At 33.4% G+C, this 14,048-nt stretch overlaps 1 protein-coding gene across 2 annotated transcripts in view; it reads right to left on the bottom strand.

The window, feature by feature from the left end:
- Positions 1-282: 282 nt before the first annotated feature.
- The window catches only part of LOC149531599 (mediator of RNA polymerase II transcription subunit 15a-like), a 31,833-nt gene continuing 18,067 nt past the window's right edge, over positions 283-14,048 (bottom strand). Inside the window, exons 2-4 of one of the 2 annotated variants that reach the window (XM_089809839.1) lie at positions 1,568-1,679; positions 904-1,022; positions 283-705 (exon numbers count right to left, since the gene is read on the bottom strand). In XM_089809839.1, the coding sequence (XP_089665965.1) occupies positions 939-1,022; positions 1,568-1,679 (196 nt within the window). In that variant the 3' untranslated portion in view covers positions 283-705; positions 904-938. The remainder of the gene's footprint in view (positions 706-903; positions 1,023-1,567; positions 1,680-14,048) is intronic. The other variant, XM_089809840.1, reaches the window with a different exon arrangement.

The following is a 14,048-nucleotide window of genomic DNA, read 5'->3' as shown; positions in this document are numbered from 1 at the left end:
GGATGTCTTCTATAGTATAAAAAACAACATCAAGTATAGATGCATAATATATAATTAGTCAAAGCAACAAATACATGTAACCACCTAATAAAGCATTCCATTGAATAAGTCTACTGAAAGAAACAAGATAAAGATCCATAGCACAATAATTTAAGAACATAATATTGATAACTCATTCCAATTATTCTAAGCATTTCATAATGGAAATAACAACCAAATTACTAAATAGAACAAAGGCACAATATTACATGAATCTCAAACAGTTATCCTGAAACAACATCGTAAACCTCAAATGTAAAATACACCAAATAACATCATAAATAACCATTATACAAATATGGTCAAAACATCATGACTCAACATTGCTACATGAATCCAAGTCATGTGCAATAGACCAAATAATACACAATGAAACCACTTTCACATCTCAAGGGTACTCATGAAACACATCGTGATACCATATAATTTCACATAACCACTAGCACAACCTCAAAGAAACCATCAAATACATCGTACTCTCATAAATCAGGGCGAAAGCATAAACAACCTACTCATACCAAGGGTGTAGACTACTCATGTATCACAACATAATCATTCAGAAAGCATGATCATCAATGTTGCATCCATTGGGAAGACGTACAAAAATCAAATAGGAGAGTCGCTGCATCTATGATAGATTTTGCAGCTTGGATGATATTGTAGACCCTGCCACAATTTTGAAATAGTCAAAATAGGAGGAAAAAAAGCTATAACGTCAATCAAATCCTCAGTGAAATATTTATGTTAAACACAAGAAACTGTGCATTTTGTTATAGATATCAGAGTGATGGTACAAAAACCTCAAGGGCATTAACTGGTAGAACGCTAAGTGTTAAAACATTAGCATTTTGTGAGATTTCACACCAGGATCCAGAGGCTTCTGGCCGCTAGCAGCAAAACTAATTGGGAATATTCCCTCGAAGAACCGGGGTTTTTGTTTCGAATAATATCATCTTTGTTGAAATTCTCCATAGATAATCGCGCTGCAGAATTGAAAGGATTAGCACATATACATATGCACATGACAATAAAATATCCATCATGATTCGAAGGGAAATATCTTTCTAGCTTATATTGGGGATATACCAAATCAAAATTCACATTAAATTACATTGAGTCAGAAAGTCAATGTGAAGATTAGGTCGAGAGAGCTTTGAGCTTGGAATCGAGATAAATTTAATCACATGACTCACGAGGGAAGGCACTTGATTCAATGACAAAGTACATGTTCAAAGCTTCTAGATGGTGTCAAGCTCAAATCTCCTTCAATACAAAACAAAAAGTTCATATTATATGATATATAGATTTTAAGACTCGTTATATCCATTCCTTGCAAAGTGGTAATTAAAAGATGGAGATATAACCGTACAGTATTAATTATCAACAAGAAAGCTCAAAGGACACAAAGCATTAAAACAAACTAAAATCTTGATTGTAGTAAAATTGGACAAAGCGACAAAATGGAATATGCATTCCGCAGAGAACTCATGAAAAAAAAATTAGATATACTGGAACAGAAGAAACACACCTGGTCTGCAGCAACAGCATAAATCTTCTCTTCGAACCGCACAGCAATATTTCTAAGTTCATCCACGCTTTCAGAACCTCTAACTGGCATGGCTTTTTGGAGAGTATCCGTTCTGCACATACATATCCACACAACCTTATTACGCCGAGAGGCGTTCTATACAATGGCAGCACAAATGTCCAGCACGGGAATATGCCAAAATTCCTTGTCAATAATTACGTCGAGAGGCGTTCTATACAATGGGAGCACAAATGTTCAGCATAGGAATATGTCAAGATTCCTTGTCAATAAAAAAGATTTGAGAGCAATTACAAACTTCCAAATTAAATATTAAAAAAGAATTCTCGAAATAATAGCTGGCCGAAATAATAAAAAGCCAAATGGAGGCCGAAGTAATAGGCCCGAAAAAGTAGGGCCCGAAAAAGTAGAACCCGAAAAAATAGGGGCGAAATAATTTCAATATGATTTTTTTTTTTTTTAAATATAATTTTGCATGCACATTCATGCTTATTTTTTGCGAGGAGTGGGGGAATTTGAAACAAATTCGTAGAATGTGAAGAGACGTCTGTTGGGGGATATGAGGAGCCTCTCAGAAGTTATAAAACCAAGGCTCCTCATTTCATTTTCATTTTATGTTTTTGCAGGAAGGAAGAGGTGGAGGTTATTGGAGGATTAGATTGGAGTTTTTGAATAGGAATAAATTGAAGTTTTGGAGTAACATTTTTGCAGGTGAGATTTCTATTTTTTATTTTTTTAAGAGGGGTAAACGCTTTTGACCTGGAGCTATGAACCAGTGAGGCCACAAACGGAGGACCTCATCTCCATTAGATTTGAACCTTGATGGCAAAGATAACAACTCAACAACTTAACCATCACGACATGCCACTATTGGCGAGATTTCTATTTTTTATTTACATTTTCATTTAGATTTATATGTAGATGTAAATTGAAATTCAAAATTAGTTATAATATTCTACTTTGATTTAGATTTCAATTTTAATTAATTTCATTTAGATTTAGAATTCTGTTCATAACTATTTAGGCTTGCATTTAATAGTTTAGTCTTGCATGTTTGATTTAGATTTAGATTTGTATTCAAAATCTATTTGATATATATATATTTTATAATACTTTTCATTGTTAATGGTGCTTGATGGGAGTGTTTTAGGGATGTCTTCTTTTCTATTTCTGAAATATTTTGGTCCAATATGTACTTTCCTAACCAAATCTATCCATTTTCTTCTGATTCATGCATGGAGCTTCCTGATGCTATTAGCGCATTGTTGGGACTGAATGAGAATGGATTAAAGATAAATGACTGACTCTGGATCTGGATATGCATTTGGAATTGGCTCTGTTGCGGCTCCAATTTATAGGTTCCTTCTAGTCTATGAGCGCACTAAAATCTTTGCAGAATTCAGAAGATCCATGACAAATTGAAACATTGAATTTTTGGAGCCTTTTGATTTCAATTTCAATTTGACTTTGATTTGGGTCATTGTATTTGGACAAAATTCCAGAGTTGCTCGGTCTTCTCAAATTTTATTTATTTTATCTCTGTAAATGTTGTTAATAAGAATGAGTCTTGTTCATTTGAGTGTTGATAGCATCAATCTCTTTGTTTTGAAAATATAGTATTTGTAATGTTTTTATAAAAAAAACCTAAATGAATATTTGATTGTTCTGTGATAGATTGTTCTGTGAGATTCCAGCTTGGAGCTAATAAGATGCTCACTTCTAAAAACTCTTCGTAGTATACCCGCGTGTCTTCTTTAAGTTCTTTACTAATCTTTATCGCCTCCCTGCAATGGATTGTTTTTCAGTGTATTTTAGCCGGTGTGATTCATGAGTACGGAATCAGTTTAAACTATTGATGCAAGAATGCAAATCCATGGCAAACCCATTTTGGATTCCGTCATATTCTTCTATCAATGTGAAAAAAATTTATTTCTCACTTACATTAATATTAATTGGTATGGATTTACTTTCATTATATAATGTATGATATGAACAAAATAATTTATATTAGAGAAGATACAAATAGTTGGAAGTCAGGAATAAATTGTTGTTGCATAGTTTTAAAATTTGTATTATGCAGAACAACAAATCTTTTACATAGTTTTAAAATCTGCATTATGCAGAATAGATCTATGTTGTGTAGATTTTCTATTTTTAATTTAATCACGTTTGAAACAGAGCAATTAAGTTTTACAATGGGGTGGGTAGATTTGGTAATTTAGTAATTCAATATAAAAGTCATCATTTAATCAATAAAATACACTTCAACACAGTTTATTTCTGCCTTGCATCCTGAGCATTTGATATTTTAGTCATTCATTTTAATATTTTCAACTTTGATATTTTATATCTTGATATTGCTTACTCATCTTTGGAAGATGCAATGCCAAGATGAGACAAAGTTCATTCAAAACCATTAGATAAATGAAAAAAATTAATGCATTTAGTGCACAAAACAAAGAATGCATATGCAATCAATTTTTTTATCAATCTTTATGATAGCTTTTTTTTTTAAATAGAAAATAAAAAATAGAAAATAGAAATTATTCTTTTATGTATGTAGAAAAAAATTAGAAAGATTTTATGTATGTAAAAAATTAAAAGAATTCTATATACATCTAGATTTTTTGAAAAGAATTCTATTGACATCTAGATATTTTGATTGAAATAACCATAATGTATAAACAAAATATAAAATAGAAATGTTAATATATGTATGTAGAAAAAATTAGAAAGATTGCATGCATCTAAAAAAATTCTATTTACATCTAGATTTTTTTAGAATGGAAGAAAATGGATAATAGAAATATCAGTTGCATGTTTGTAGAAATAAATTAGAAAAACATGTATCTAGAAATTAAAAAGATTCTATATGTGCCTAATTTTTAGATTTTACTTTATTCTAAACTAATTATTGATGAATATATATTTTAAAAATATTTATGTAGTTTAAAGTTTAGATTTTAATTAATTTGTATGCAAATAAGATAAAGAATAAATATTTTATATATATGTAGATTAATTTCTATTTTTAAAATTTACAAGTAAATGAGTACTTTATTCATTTAAAGTAAACAAGTTTTTAAGTAATATATTTTTATTTTAGAAATATATTAATCATAATGTTCATTTATTATTACTTATTTAATATACTTACTCTCAAATCTAAGACAATAGAAATGATATTTTATTAACTTTGAAATAGGGAAGTGTTAAGCAAGTTCGTTTACAAAAATACCAAAAATATATTTGGTCTTTGATCAAATTGGAGTTAATATTAGAAATATAAATATGATCATTAACAATTAAGCTAAATTCAGTTCAAAACAATAATATTATTTATATTTAAATAAAATAAGCCATGTTTACTTTGAAACATTAAACAACTAATTAACTAATACAATAATTAAAATAAATGAATCTATTATGACATAGAAAAATATTTTCGAAGTATAATTTCTTTGTTTTTCAATCAATATGAGTTTTTTTTTCTACTTGAAAAGATAAACCATCCTAATTGTCATCCTTAGCTAACCCTAACAGCAACCCCTACCTTAGCCCTAGCCCCAACAATGATGTACAATCTAACTATAATCCAACATTAAACTATAATTATAGCACTAAAACATATCCCTATTGATATTCTAAACTCTAATCATAACGAAAATCTCAGCCCAAACCATAATCTAAACCAAAAACCTACACACTAATATTGGTTATAGTCCTAACCCTAAAATCTAACCCTTAACCATAATAAAAAACAAACTCCAAAATATTGATCAAAATCCTAAACCTAACTATAGGGATAACCATGATATTAAACTCTAAATCCAGTCCCAAGGTCCTAACCATGGTGTAAACCTATAACCGAACTCTTAAAAAATTTACTAATCCCTGATCCTAATCACATTCCCAACTTTAAACTTGAACCATAAACCATAGTTGTAACCATAATCATAAACTTAAACAAAACCCTAACCCTAAAGGTACAATCATAAAATTAATCATAGCTTAGACCCTAATCCTAGCACAAACCACAATCATGACCAAATATAAATCTTCACCTTACCCCTAATCATAATTTCATTGTTAACCCTAACATTAGTTTCAATCCTACCATGATATGAACCCTAATATAGACTTCACCTTGATCCTCACCCTAATCTTAAGTCTAATTAAACCCTGACTAAAACCTAATCTAAATGATATATCTAACTATAATCCTAACTGTATCTATCATACAACCCAATGCTAACCCTCATGTATATTTAATCCCTAATCTTAACTCTAAATATTCTATAAACTCTAGAATTGACCTTGATTCTAACCATAACCCTAAAATCTAAATTGTAACCATAGCACGAAAGATGGGGACCCCCGCTACGTGGCACAATTCTGGGTCTTGGAGCCTCACGAAAGCACTACAGAGTGAGGAAATGTCAGAAAGGTGACGTGGTAGCATGATGCAATTCTGGGCTTTAGAGCATTGAAGAAACAATGCAGCGTAAGGAGGCGCTAGAATGGAGACTCATGGAAAGAGGAGGAAAGACTTTCATGTCGTTGGCAGAAAACTATGAAAAGAGATAACATGATGTGTTAACCTCCCACAAAAAATGCAAGGTTGACCACAAGGGGGAATTTGGTTTCCCCAAAAATAAATGATGGTCATCGATGAAGGTCTTCCTCTCGAAATAGACAGCATAGATGCATCGTGAATCCTCACCAATGAAGGATTAAGTTGCAACCGTTGATGTAGATTCTCCCCTCAAAAAGGATGACTGAGATGCAACAAGGAAACTCCTCCCAATGAAGGATTAAGTCACATTCATTGATCAAGATTGGCTTTATTTCCAATGGATGACTAAGATGTAGTGAAGAGATTTCTCCCAACGAACAAAGCAAATAGCACAAAAGGTGCGAACCCCCTCCATGTGGCACAATTTTGGGTCTCAAATACTCATGAAAGCATTGTGGAGTGAGGAAATGTTGGAAAGGCAATGCGTGGTAGCATGATGCAATTCTGGGCTTCAGAGAATTGAAGAAACAATGTAGCATGACGATGCATCAAAATGGAGATGCATGGCAGCATCTTGTGCAATTCTAGGCTTTAGAGTGTTTCGAAGACTCTAGCGTATAAAGAAATGTTAGAATGGGAATGCATGGCAACATCTTGCACTTTTGGGAAGATGGGAAGATAGCTCGCGAAGAAATAAGAGTTATCGAATCTCACAGCATGAATCAAACTGACCAAGAAAAAATGGTCCAACGTGGTCAATGAAGAAACCGAGCCAACACAAAATGTTAGCCGCCAACTTTAGCGATGTTAACCCTCTGCAAAGAACCTATCCCATTTAAGGTCTCTCAGATTAGACATCAGTGATGGGTTGAATAGGGGGAAAAAATAGCACACAATGCCCTCCTAAATGAAATTCTAAATGTAACACTAATAACCATGGTCCTACTTCTTTCCCTAACCTTATCCATGAGCGTGGGAATATACATATTATTATGTAGGGCACCTTATATAATAATAAATATAATCTAAAATCCCAACCCTTACTCCCCTCCTAACTATAACTGTGACCATAAGAAAACTTCTAAATATAACCCTTCCTCTAACTCCAACCCTAACCCTAACTATAACTGTAACCCTATCCCTACCACTAACTGTAACCCTGAATCTAACTCTACCATAATTGGACTTTAACCCTAACTATAACTGTAACCCTTAACCTAACTCTAACCTTAACCGTAACCATAACCGTAACCCAAAACCTAACCCTAATCGTAGCTAGAATTCTAATACTCTGTCTACCCCTAACTCAAACTATAGCCCTAACTATAACTCTAACTCTAACCCTAACTCATATTCTAACCCTAAACCTAACCCTAACCTTGACCCTAACCCTAACCCTAAGCCTAAGCCTAACCCTTTGTCTACCCCTATCTCTAACCCTAACCTTAACCCTAACCCTACCCCTAACTCTAACCCTAAATCTAACTCTTTCTGTAAATCTAACTCTACCATAATTAGACTCTAACCCTAACCCTAACTTTAATCCTGACTGAAACCCTAACTCTAACCTTAACCCTGACTCAATCCCCTTACCCTAACCTTAACATTGATATAACTCTCTCTATATATAACCCTAACTCTAAATATAAACCTAACCCTAACCCTAACCCTAACCCTAAATCTAACTCTAACCCTAACTGTAAGCGTAACCCTACCCCTACCCATAACTCTAACTGTAAATCTAACTCTACCATAATTGGATTTTAATTTTAACCCTAACCCTAACTCTAACCTTAACCCTGACTCAAAACTCTAACCCTAACCCTAACTCTAACATTAACCCAACTGTAAAATTAACTCTATTGGTAACTCAAACCCTAAACCTAACCCTAATTCTAACCCTAACTCTAACTCTAGCTCTAGCTCTAACCCTAACTCTAACCATAACTCAAACTCAAACCCTAAACGTAACCCTAATCCTAACCCAAATTATAATGCTCTGTCTACCCCTAACTCAAACTATAACCCTAACCCTAACTCAAACTCTAACCCTAACTCATACTCTAACCCTAAACCTGACCCTAGCCCTAACCCTAACCCAAAACCTTACCCTAACCCTATCTATAACCCTAACCCTAACCCTAACTCTAATCCTAATCTTAACCCTAATTCTAATCCTAACACTAACCTTAACCCTACCCCTAACTCTAACCATAAATCTAACTCTACCATAATTAGAATCTAACCCTAACCCTAACCTTAACCCTAGCTCAAACCCTTACCCTAACTTTGTCCCTAACCATATATCTACGTATGACTATAACATTTTACATTACAATATCCCAAAAATAAAATATATATTTTATCTAAATTAAACTCCTTATATTAAATTTAAAATAATATTTGACTCAAACCTTAACCATAACCCTAACCTTAACCATGAGCATTACTCTAACCCTAACCTTAACCATAAACATAACTCTACGCCTAACTCTAACCCTAATTCTAACTCTACCATAATTGGACTCTAATCCTATCCCTAACCCTAACTATAAGCATAACTCTAACCCTAGCCTTAACCATGAGCATAACTCTAACTCTAGATCTGACTCTACCATAATTGGACACTAACCCTAACCCTAACTCTAACCTTAACCTTGATTCAAACCTTAACCCTAACCCTAACCCTAGCCTTACTATAAACCTAACCCTAATCATAACCATAACCATAACTCTAACCCTAACCTTAACCATGACCATTACTCTAACCCTAACCTTAACCATAAACATAACTCTAATCTAAAACTTAACCATAACTCTAATGATAACCATAACCATAATTCTATCCTTGACCTTAACCATAGCTCAAACCCTAACCCTAACTCCAACCCTAACCCTAACCCTAATTCTATCCCTAAGGTTAACATTAACTGTAATGTTAACTTTGTCCCTAACCATATATCTACGTATGACTATAACATTTTACATTAGAATATCCCAAAAAAAAAAAAAAATTATCTAAATTAAATTCCTTATATTAAATTAAAAGATATATTTGACTCAAACCCTAACCCTAACCCTATCCCCACTATAACCCTAACCATAACCATAATGATGACTCTAACCCTAACCTTAACCATGAGCATTACTCTAAACCTAACATTAACCATAAGCATAACTCTACCCCTAACTCTAACCCTAATTCTAACTCTACCATAATTGGATTCTAACCTTATCCCTAACCCTAACTATAAGCATAACTCTAACCCTAGCCTTAACCATAAGCATAACTCTAACTTTGGATTTGACTCTACCATAATTGGACTCTAACCTTAACCCTAACCTTAATTTTGATCCTAACTCAAACCCTAACCCTTTAAACTCTAACATTAACCTTGACTCAAACCTTAACCCTAACACTAACGTTAGCCTTACTATAACCCTAACACTAATCCTAATCATAACCATAACCATAACTCTAACCCTTACCTTAACCATGACCATAACATTAACCCTAACCTTAAACATAAACATAACTCTAATCTAAACCTTAACCATAACTCTAACAATAACCATAACCATAACTCTATCCCTAACCTTAACCATAGCTCAAACCCTAACCCTAACTCCAACCCTAACTCTAATGCTAACCCTAACCCTAATTCTATCCCTAAGGTTAACATTAACTATAATGGTAACTTTGTCCCTAACCATATATCTATGTATGACTATAACATTTTACATTACAATATCACAAAAATAAAAAATATTTTTTTAATCTATATTAAACTCCTTATATTAAATTTTTAAAAATATTTTGAAGCATAATTTTATAGTAACTTCATACAACTCTAATTAAAAATTAATTAACAATTTTATAGTAACCTTATCAAAATAAAAAATAAAAAGTAAATATTTTTCCTATTGCGCCGCGACTGCCACTAGCTTATATATACCTCTATATATATTACGCCGAGAGTAATCGTTCTCGAGGCGCCTATTTTCATTTAATCCCAAGGTTATTTTAATCACAGTTGGGATTTATGAAAATGAAAATAGGCGCCTTGAGGATGATTACTCTCGGCGTAATATATATAGAGGTATATATAAGCTAGTCTAATTTCTATTAACAAACAAGCCAGTTGCAAGCACTTTCACCAAATAATTGCAATAATATATTGCTTGTGGGAACAAATCTTTGCAAGAAAAAATAAATAGGTGAGAGGAATCGCAAGCACAGAATGGACAAAGATGTCATACCGCCAGCATTGAGAAATTAATGAACACATGAGGAAAATGAATTCACAGAACACAAACATTTTCAATTCAAAATTTAACATTAATCAAATATACATTTTCAATTCAAAATTTAACATTAATCAAATATACATTTTCAATTCAAAATTTAACATTAATCAAATATACGTACTAACCATTAATATACTTTGTTGTGTTCCTAAATGAATTGCAGGAAAATCAAATGCAGAAAATACTGAATAAGATGACAAAAATAGCGATAGAATGGGAACAGCTGCTCATCCATGGGACAGCTTAAGCATCACACACTAAGGTTTGATTTCTAGGCAAAATGTGTTAAATAGTCAAAATTGACTTATTTTTTCAAGCTTAATTTCTTCCTTAGTGTGTGATTGTATAAGGTTCGCCCTCATGAATATAGAATGCACCTGCAAATTCAGCAGCAATAAAAGAGTACTTGCACAATGACAACTCTTTGTATATGCTTTAACTGAAGAGATATCACATTTAGAATGCTTCCGGACATATCTATACAAGAATCTTTTTCCTCACTACATTTCATGACATATCTTTGACAGCTTCCACTCATTCTATGGTCAATGGGTAAGGAAACTCTAAATCACCCATGGTGTTGATAAAACATTGCTTGTATAATAACACAAAGCTAAGGACTAAAAACACCAAATAGAACTTTATTTTTCTTCTCTGCTGTCTCACAATTGTTTTGCACATCCTCTTATGTCAACACACATTTTAGTGCTTACTTGTTCATAAGTTTCCATAATCACCTGTAACTGGAACAAACACGTTGGTTGATCTTGGAACACTACCTTGTACATGCAAAGTATTTCTAAATTTTTGTAGCTTGCATGTGGACCAAAATGATCAAACTCTTAATGTACAAGTGGCCCATATATTTTAAATAACCTTTCTCTAGAACTTTGTTCTTTTGGATTGAATCAGTTGTTCTTATTTTCCTTGGGCATAAAGATTTAATAGTATATAGAAAGCAGCCACTGTATACCCAACACAACATCTGCTCCTCCAATATCAGCAATATAATCTAGTCCTTAAGCACACCCAAGGATCCAATGAAACATAAATATGGGAAAATGCTCAAAAAATTCTAGATGGGACCCAACCTACAACTTGTTACTAATCTAGAATATTAAAGGCCCTATCAAGGTAAAACATGACCAAAACCAAATAATTCCTTACAATGCAAAAAAAAACTGAAGGTGTCAAAATAGCCCAAACTTAGCATTGCAGAATGGGATACTGACAAGTTGGATATGTAGATATTGTGTTCAAGCAGAAGGGCCTTCATCTACTAAATTTTGAAGCCATCTGTATTCCTATATAATGATATTTCAATAAAAATGCACGAGCTAGGTGCAAAATGAGTTGTCTTTGATTTAGTCTGCTCTTTGAGTCAGAGCTTCAGGAAACTAGGTAAACCTATCCCTAGGACTTGGCAAAAGCCATCCATCTCCCTATGCGTGGGAAGACACATTTAGTTTCTCCTCAAGGTCATAATTTGCACTTGAATGCTGCAAGAATCTTACCCAACCACGTTTGGACCTCCACTTCCTTCCAAATGTCATGTTGCAAGATCTCCATCCATAAGTTAAAAGAAGATTTTAATTGGCTTCCTTCTCCCTACTCCTCCAGGTCTCTCTTTATGAAATCAGAGTCATCCCAATAGCTAACACCGTCTTCTGACTCTGAATTCATTCACTTTTTACCAAAAGATAACAAATCTTTCTGGTTCCTGCTTTGTCAAGATTCACAGCTATTTCTTCAATAAATCTGCCTAGGCAGTTTTTGAAAAGGCAACTACAAGAATCAACCAAAGATGGGAGACAACTTGTTTGTTCCTGAATAAATCATCTGAAAAACAAAAGCAAAAGGTATTAAATGACAGAATACAAAAGAATGCTCAAACATGATGAAATGCCCCTGCAAATCTGACATTTATTCAATAGCACCTACTTATATTTACATAAACAAGAAAGAGATTGAAAAAATATGTCATTGAGGGTTTTCCTCACTATTTACTCAATGGCGAACAAAATATTAATTGACCTTTGACAAACTCTTATCGAATGACCTTAGTCTTCATTAATCATAGATAGACAAAGCATTATTTAAAAAATAATGAAACTCCATCTAAGAAGCAGTTGGTACTCTTTCCAGGAACTCATGTGCCAAGAAACTGCACAATTTTTATATTGAAGGTCATTAGTACTGGCCCCTGGGTATTTTAGTACCCTTCATGTTCCTCACATTTATTGGTAAACCCAACTATATCTATTATCTATGGATATGACATATTTTCATGATACATTGATACTGTCCATTTTGTATTTGTGGATATAGAAACTTGATCCTTTTCAAAAGAGGACGATACAAAAGGTGGCATTTACCCAATTTCTTCGATATAATGGGCTATATTGTTGGTTCTGAAAGTCAGTCATTTTATTTGGTTGAGCCATTGGTCTATTTTAGGTTTTTGTGAGTTTGGATATGTCATATCACTTTTTCATTATCATGCTTTATTATTCAACTAATGTATGACTACTACTGTTTTTGGGTGCATGCTCCTATCAAAACCCTTACTTTTTAATAAAGGAAAATAATGTCCAAGCCCACATGAATGAATTAATGTCCTGCACCATTATAGTATGCATGTGACAATAATATTTCTCTATACTCCCCCATTAATCGGGTGTAGACAAGCAAGAAGTTTCATAATTATTCACACTGGATGAACCTCCAGCAGGGCTTTTGTCCATTCAATTTGATGGTGCCTCTAGAGGTAATCATGGATCAACAGGGCAGCAGTAATCAAAGGCCTCTCTCTGTCCTCAGATTTAGGAGGCAAAAATACTATAGTCATTCTCACTATTATTCTAGGGTTAGAGCAAAATGAAATGTCCAAGTTGGAAAACAGAAGTTTGTTGGATGGGGTTTTTTGGCCATAAGCACCATAGAAGCAAAAACTAGGCACTGAGGGCACCCAACACCTGCCAACTTCCTCATGCCCATCAGAACCAGAATGTTGGGTTTGATCAATAAATCAGTCAATAACAGTGAAACTGTTAGCAGTATTAATTTCACCAACTGCCCACCAGCCGTTTGCAGTAACCGCTCACCTCCCACCATCGTCGGTAGCAAACAATCTGCCATCCCAGCCATTCCAGCTTCTTGACTTAGCCGCCCATAATGAATGCATTATATTAATATTTTATATGCTATGTAATAGGTGTGGTAGAATTCTAGAGAGTTCTCAGACCTCTATAAATAGAGGCTTGTTGTAATGTATTCAGCAAGGCAGTAAGGCAATATAATTAGTTTGTTTCTTGTGTATTTGTCTTTCACTTTTGCCTTCAAATTGGTATTAGAGCATGAAGAGCTGGGCCTAGGAAAAAAAGAAATATTTGCTGATATTTATAACTGCTGTAGCAGTGAATGGAGCTTCTAATGTTTTCTTTATTGCAGATCATAAGCTTCTAAAGTTGGGGATTAGTGGCTGCGAAGATCTAGAGAAGAAAAGATGCCAATTTAATGTTTGAGAGAAGGTATGAGCTGATTTCATGGACTGAAGTCTAATGAGCAAACAAAATTGTTAAAAGGGGAAAATAAGTATTGTATTGTTGTTTGCTTAAGCTATATGTCATTGGCTTAGAC

Source organism: Cupressus sempervirens, chromosome 11, assembly GCF_028749045.1.
Source record: "Cupressus sempervirens isolate cs-2001-9-10 chromosome 11, ASM2874904v1, whole genome shotgun sequence".
In the NCBI taxonomy this organism is placed as follows: Eukaryota; Viridiplantae; Streptophyta; class Pinopsida; order Cupressales; family Cupressaceae; genus Cupressus; species Cupressus sempervirens.
This window is presented reverse-complemented; position numbering and strand designations above follow the sequence as displayed.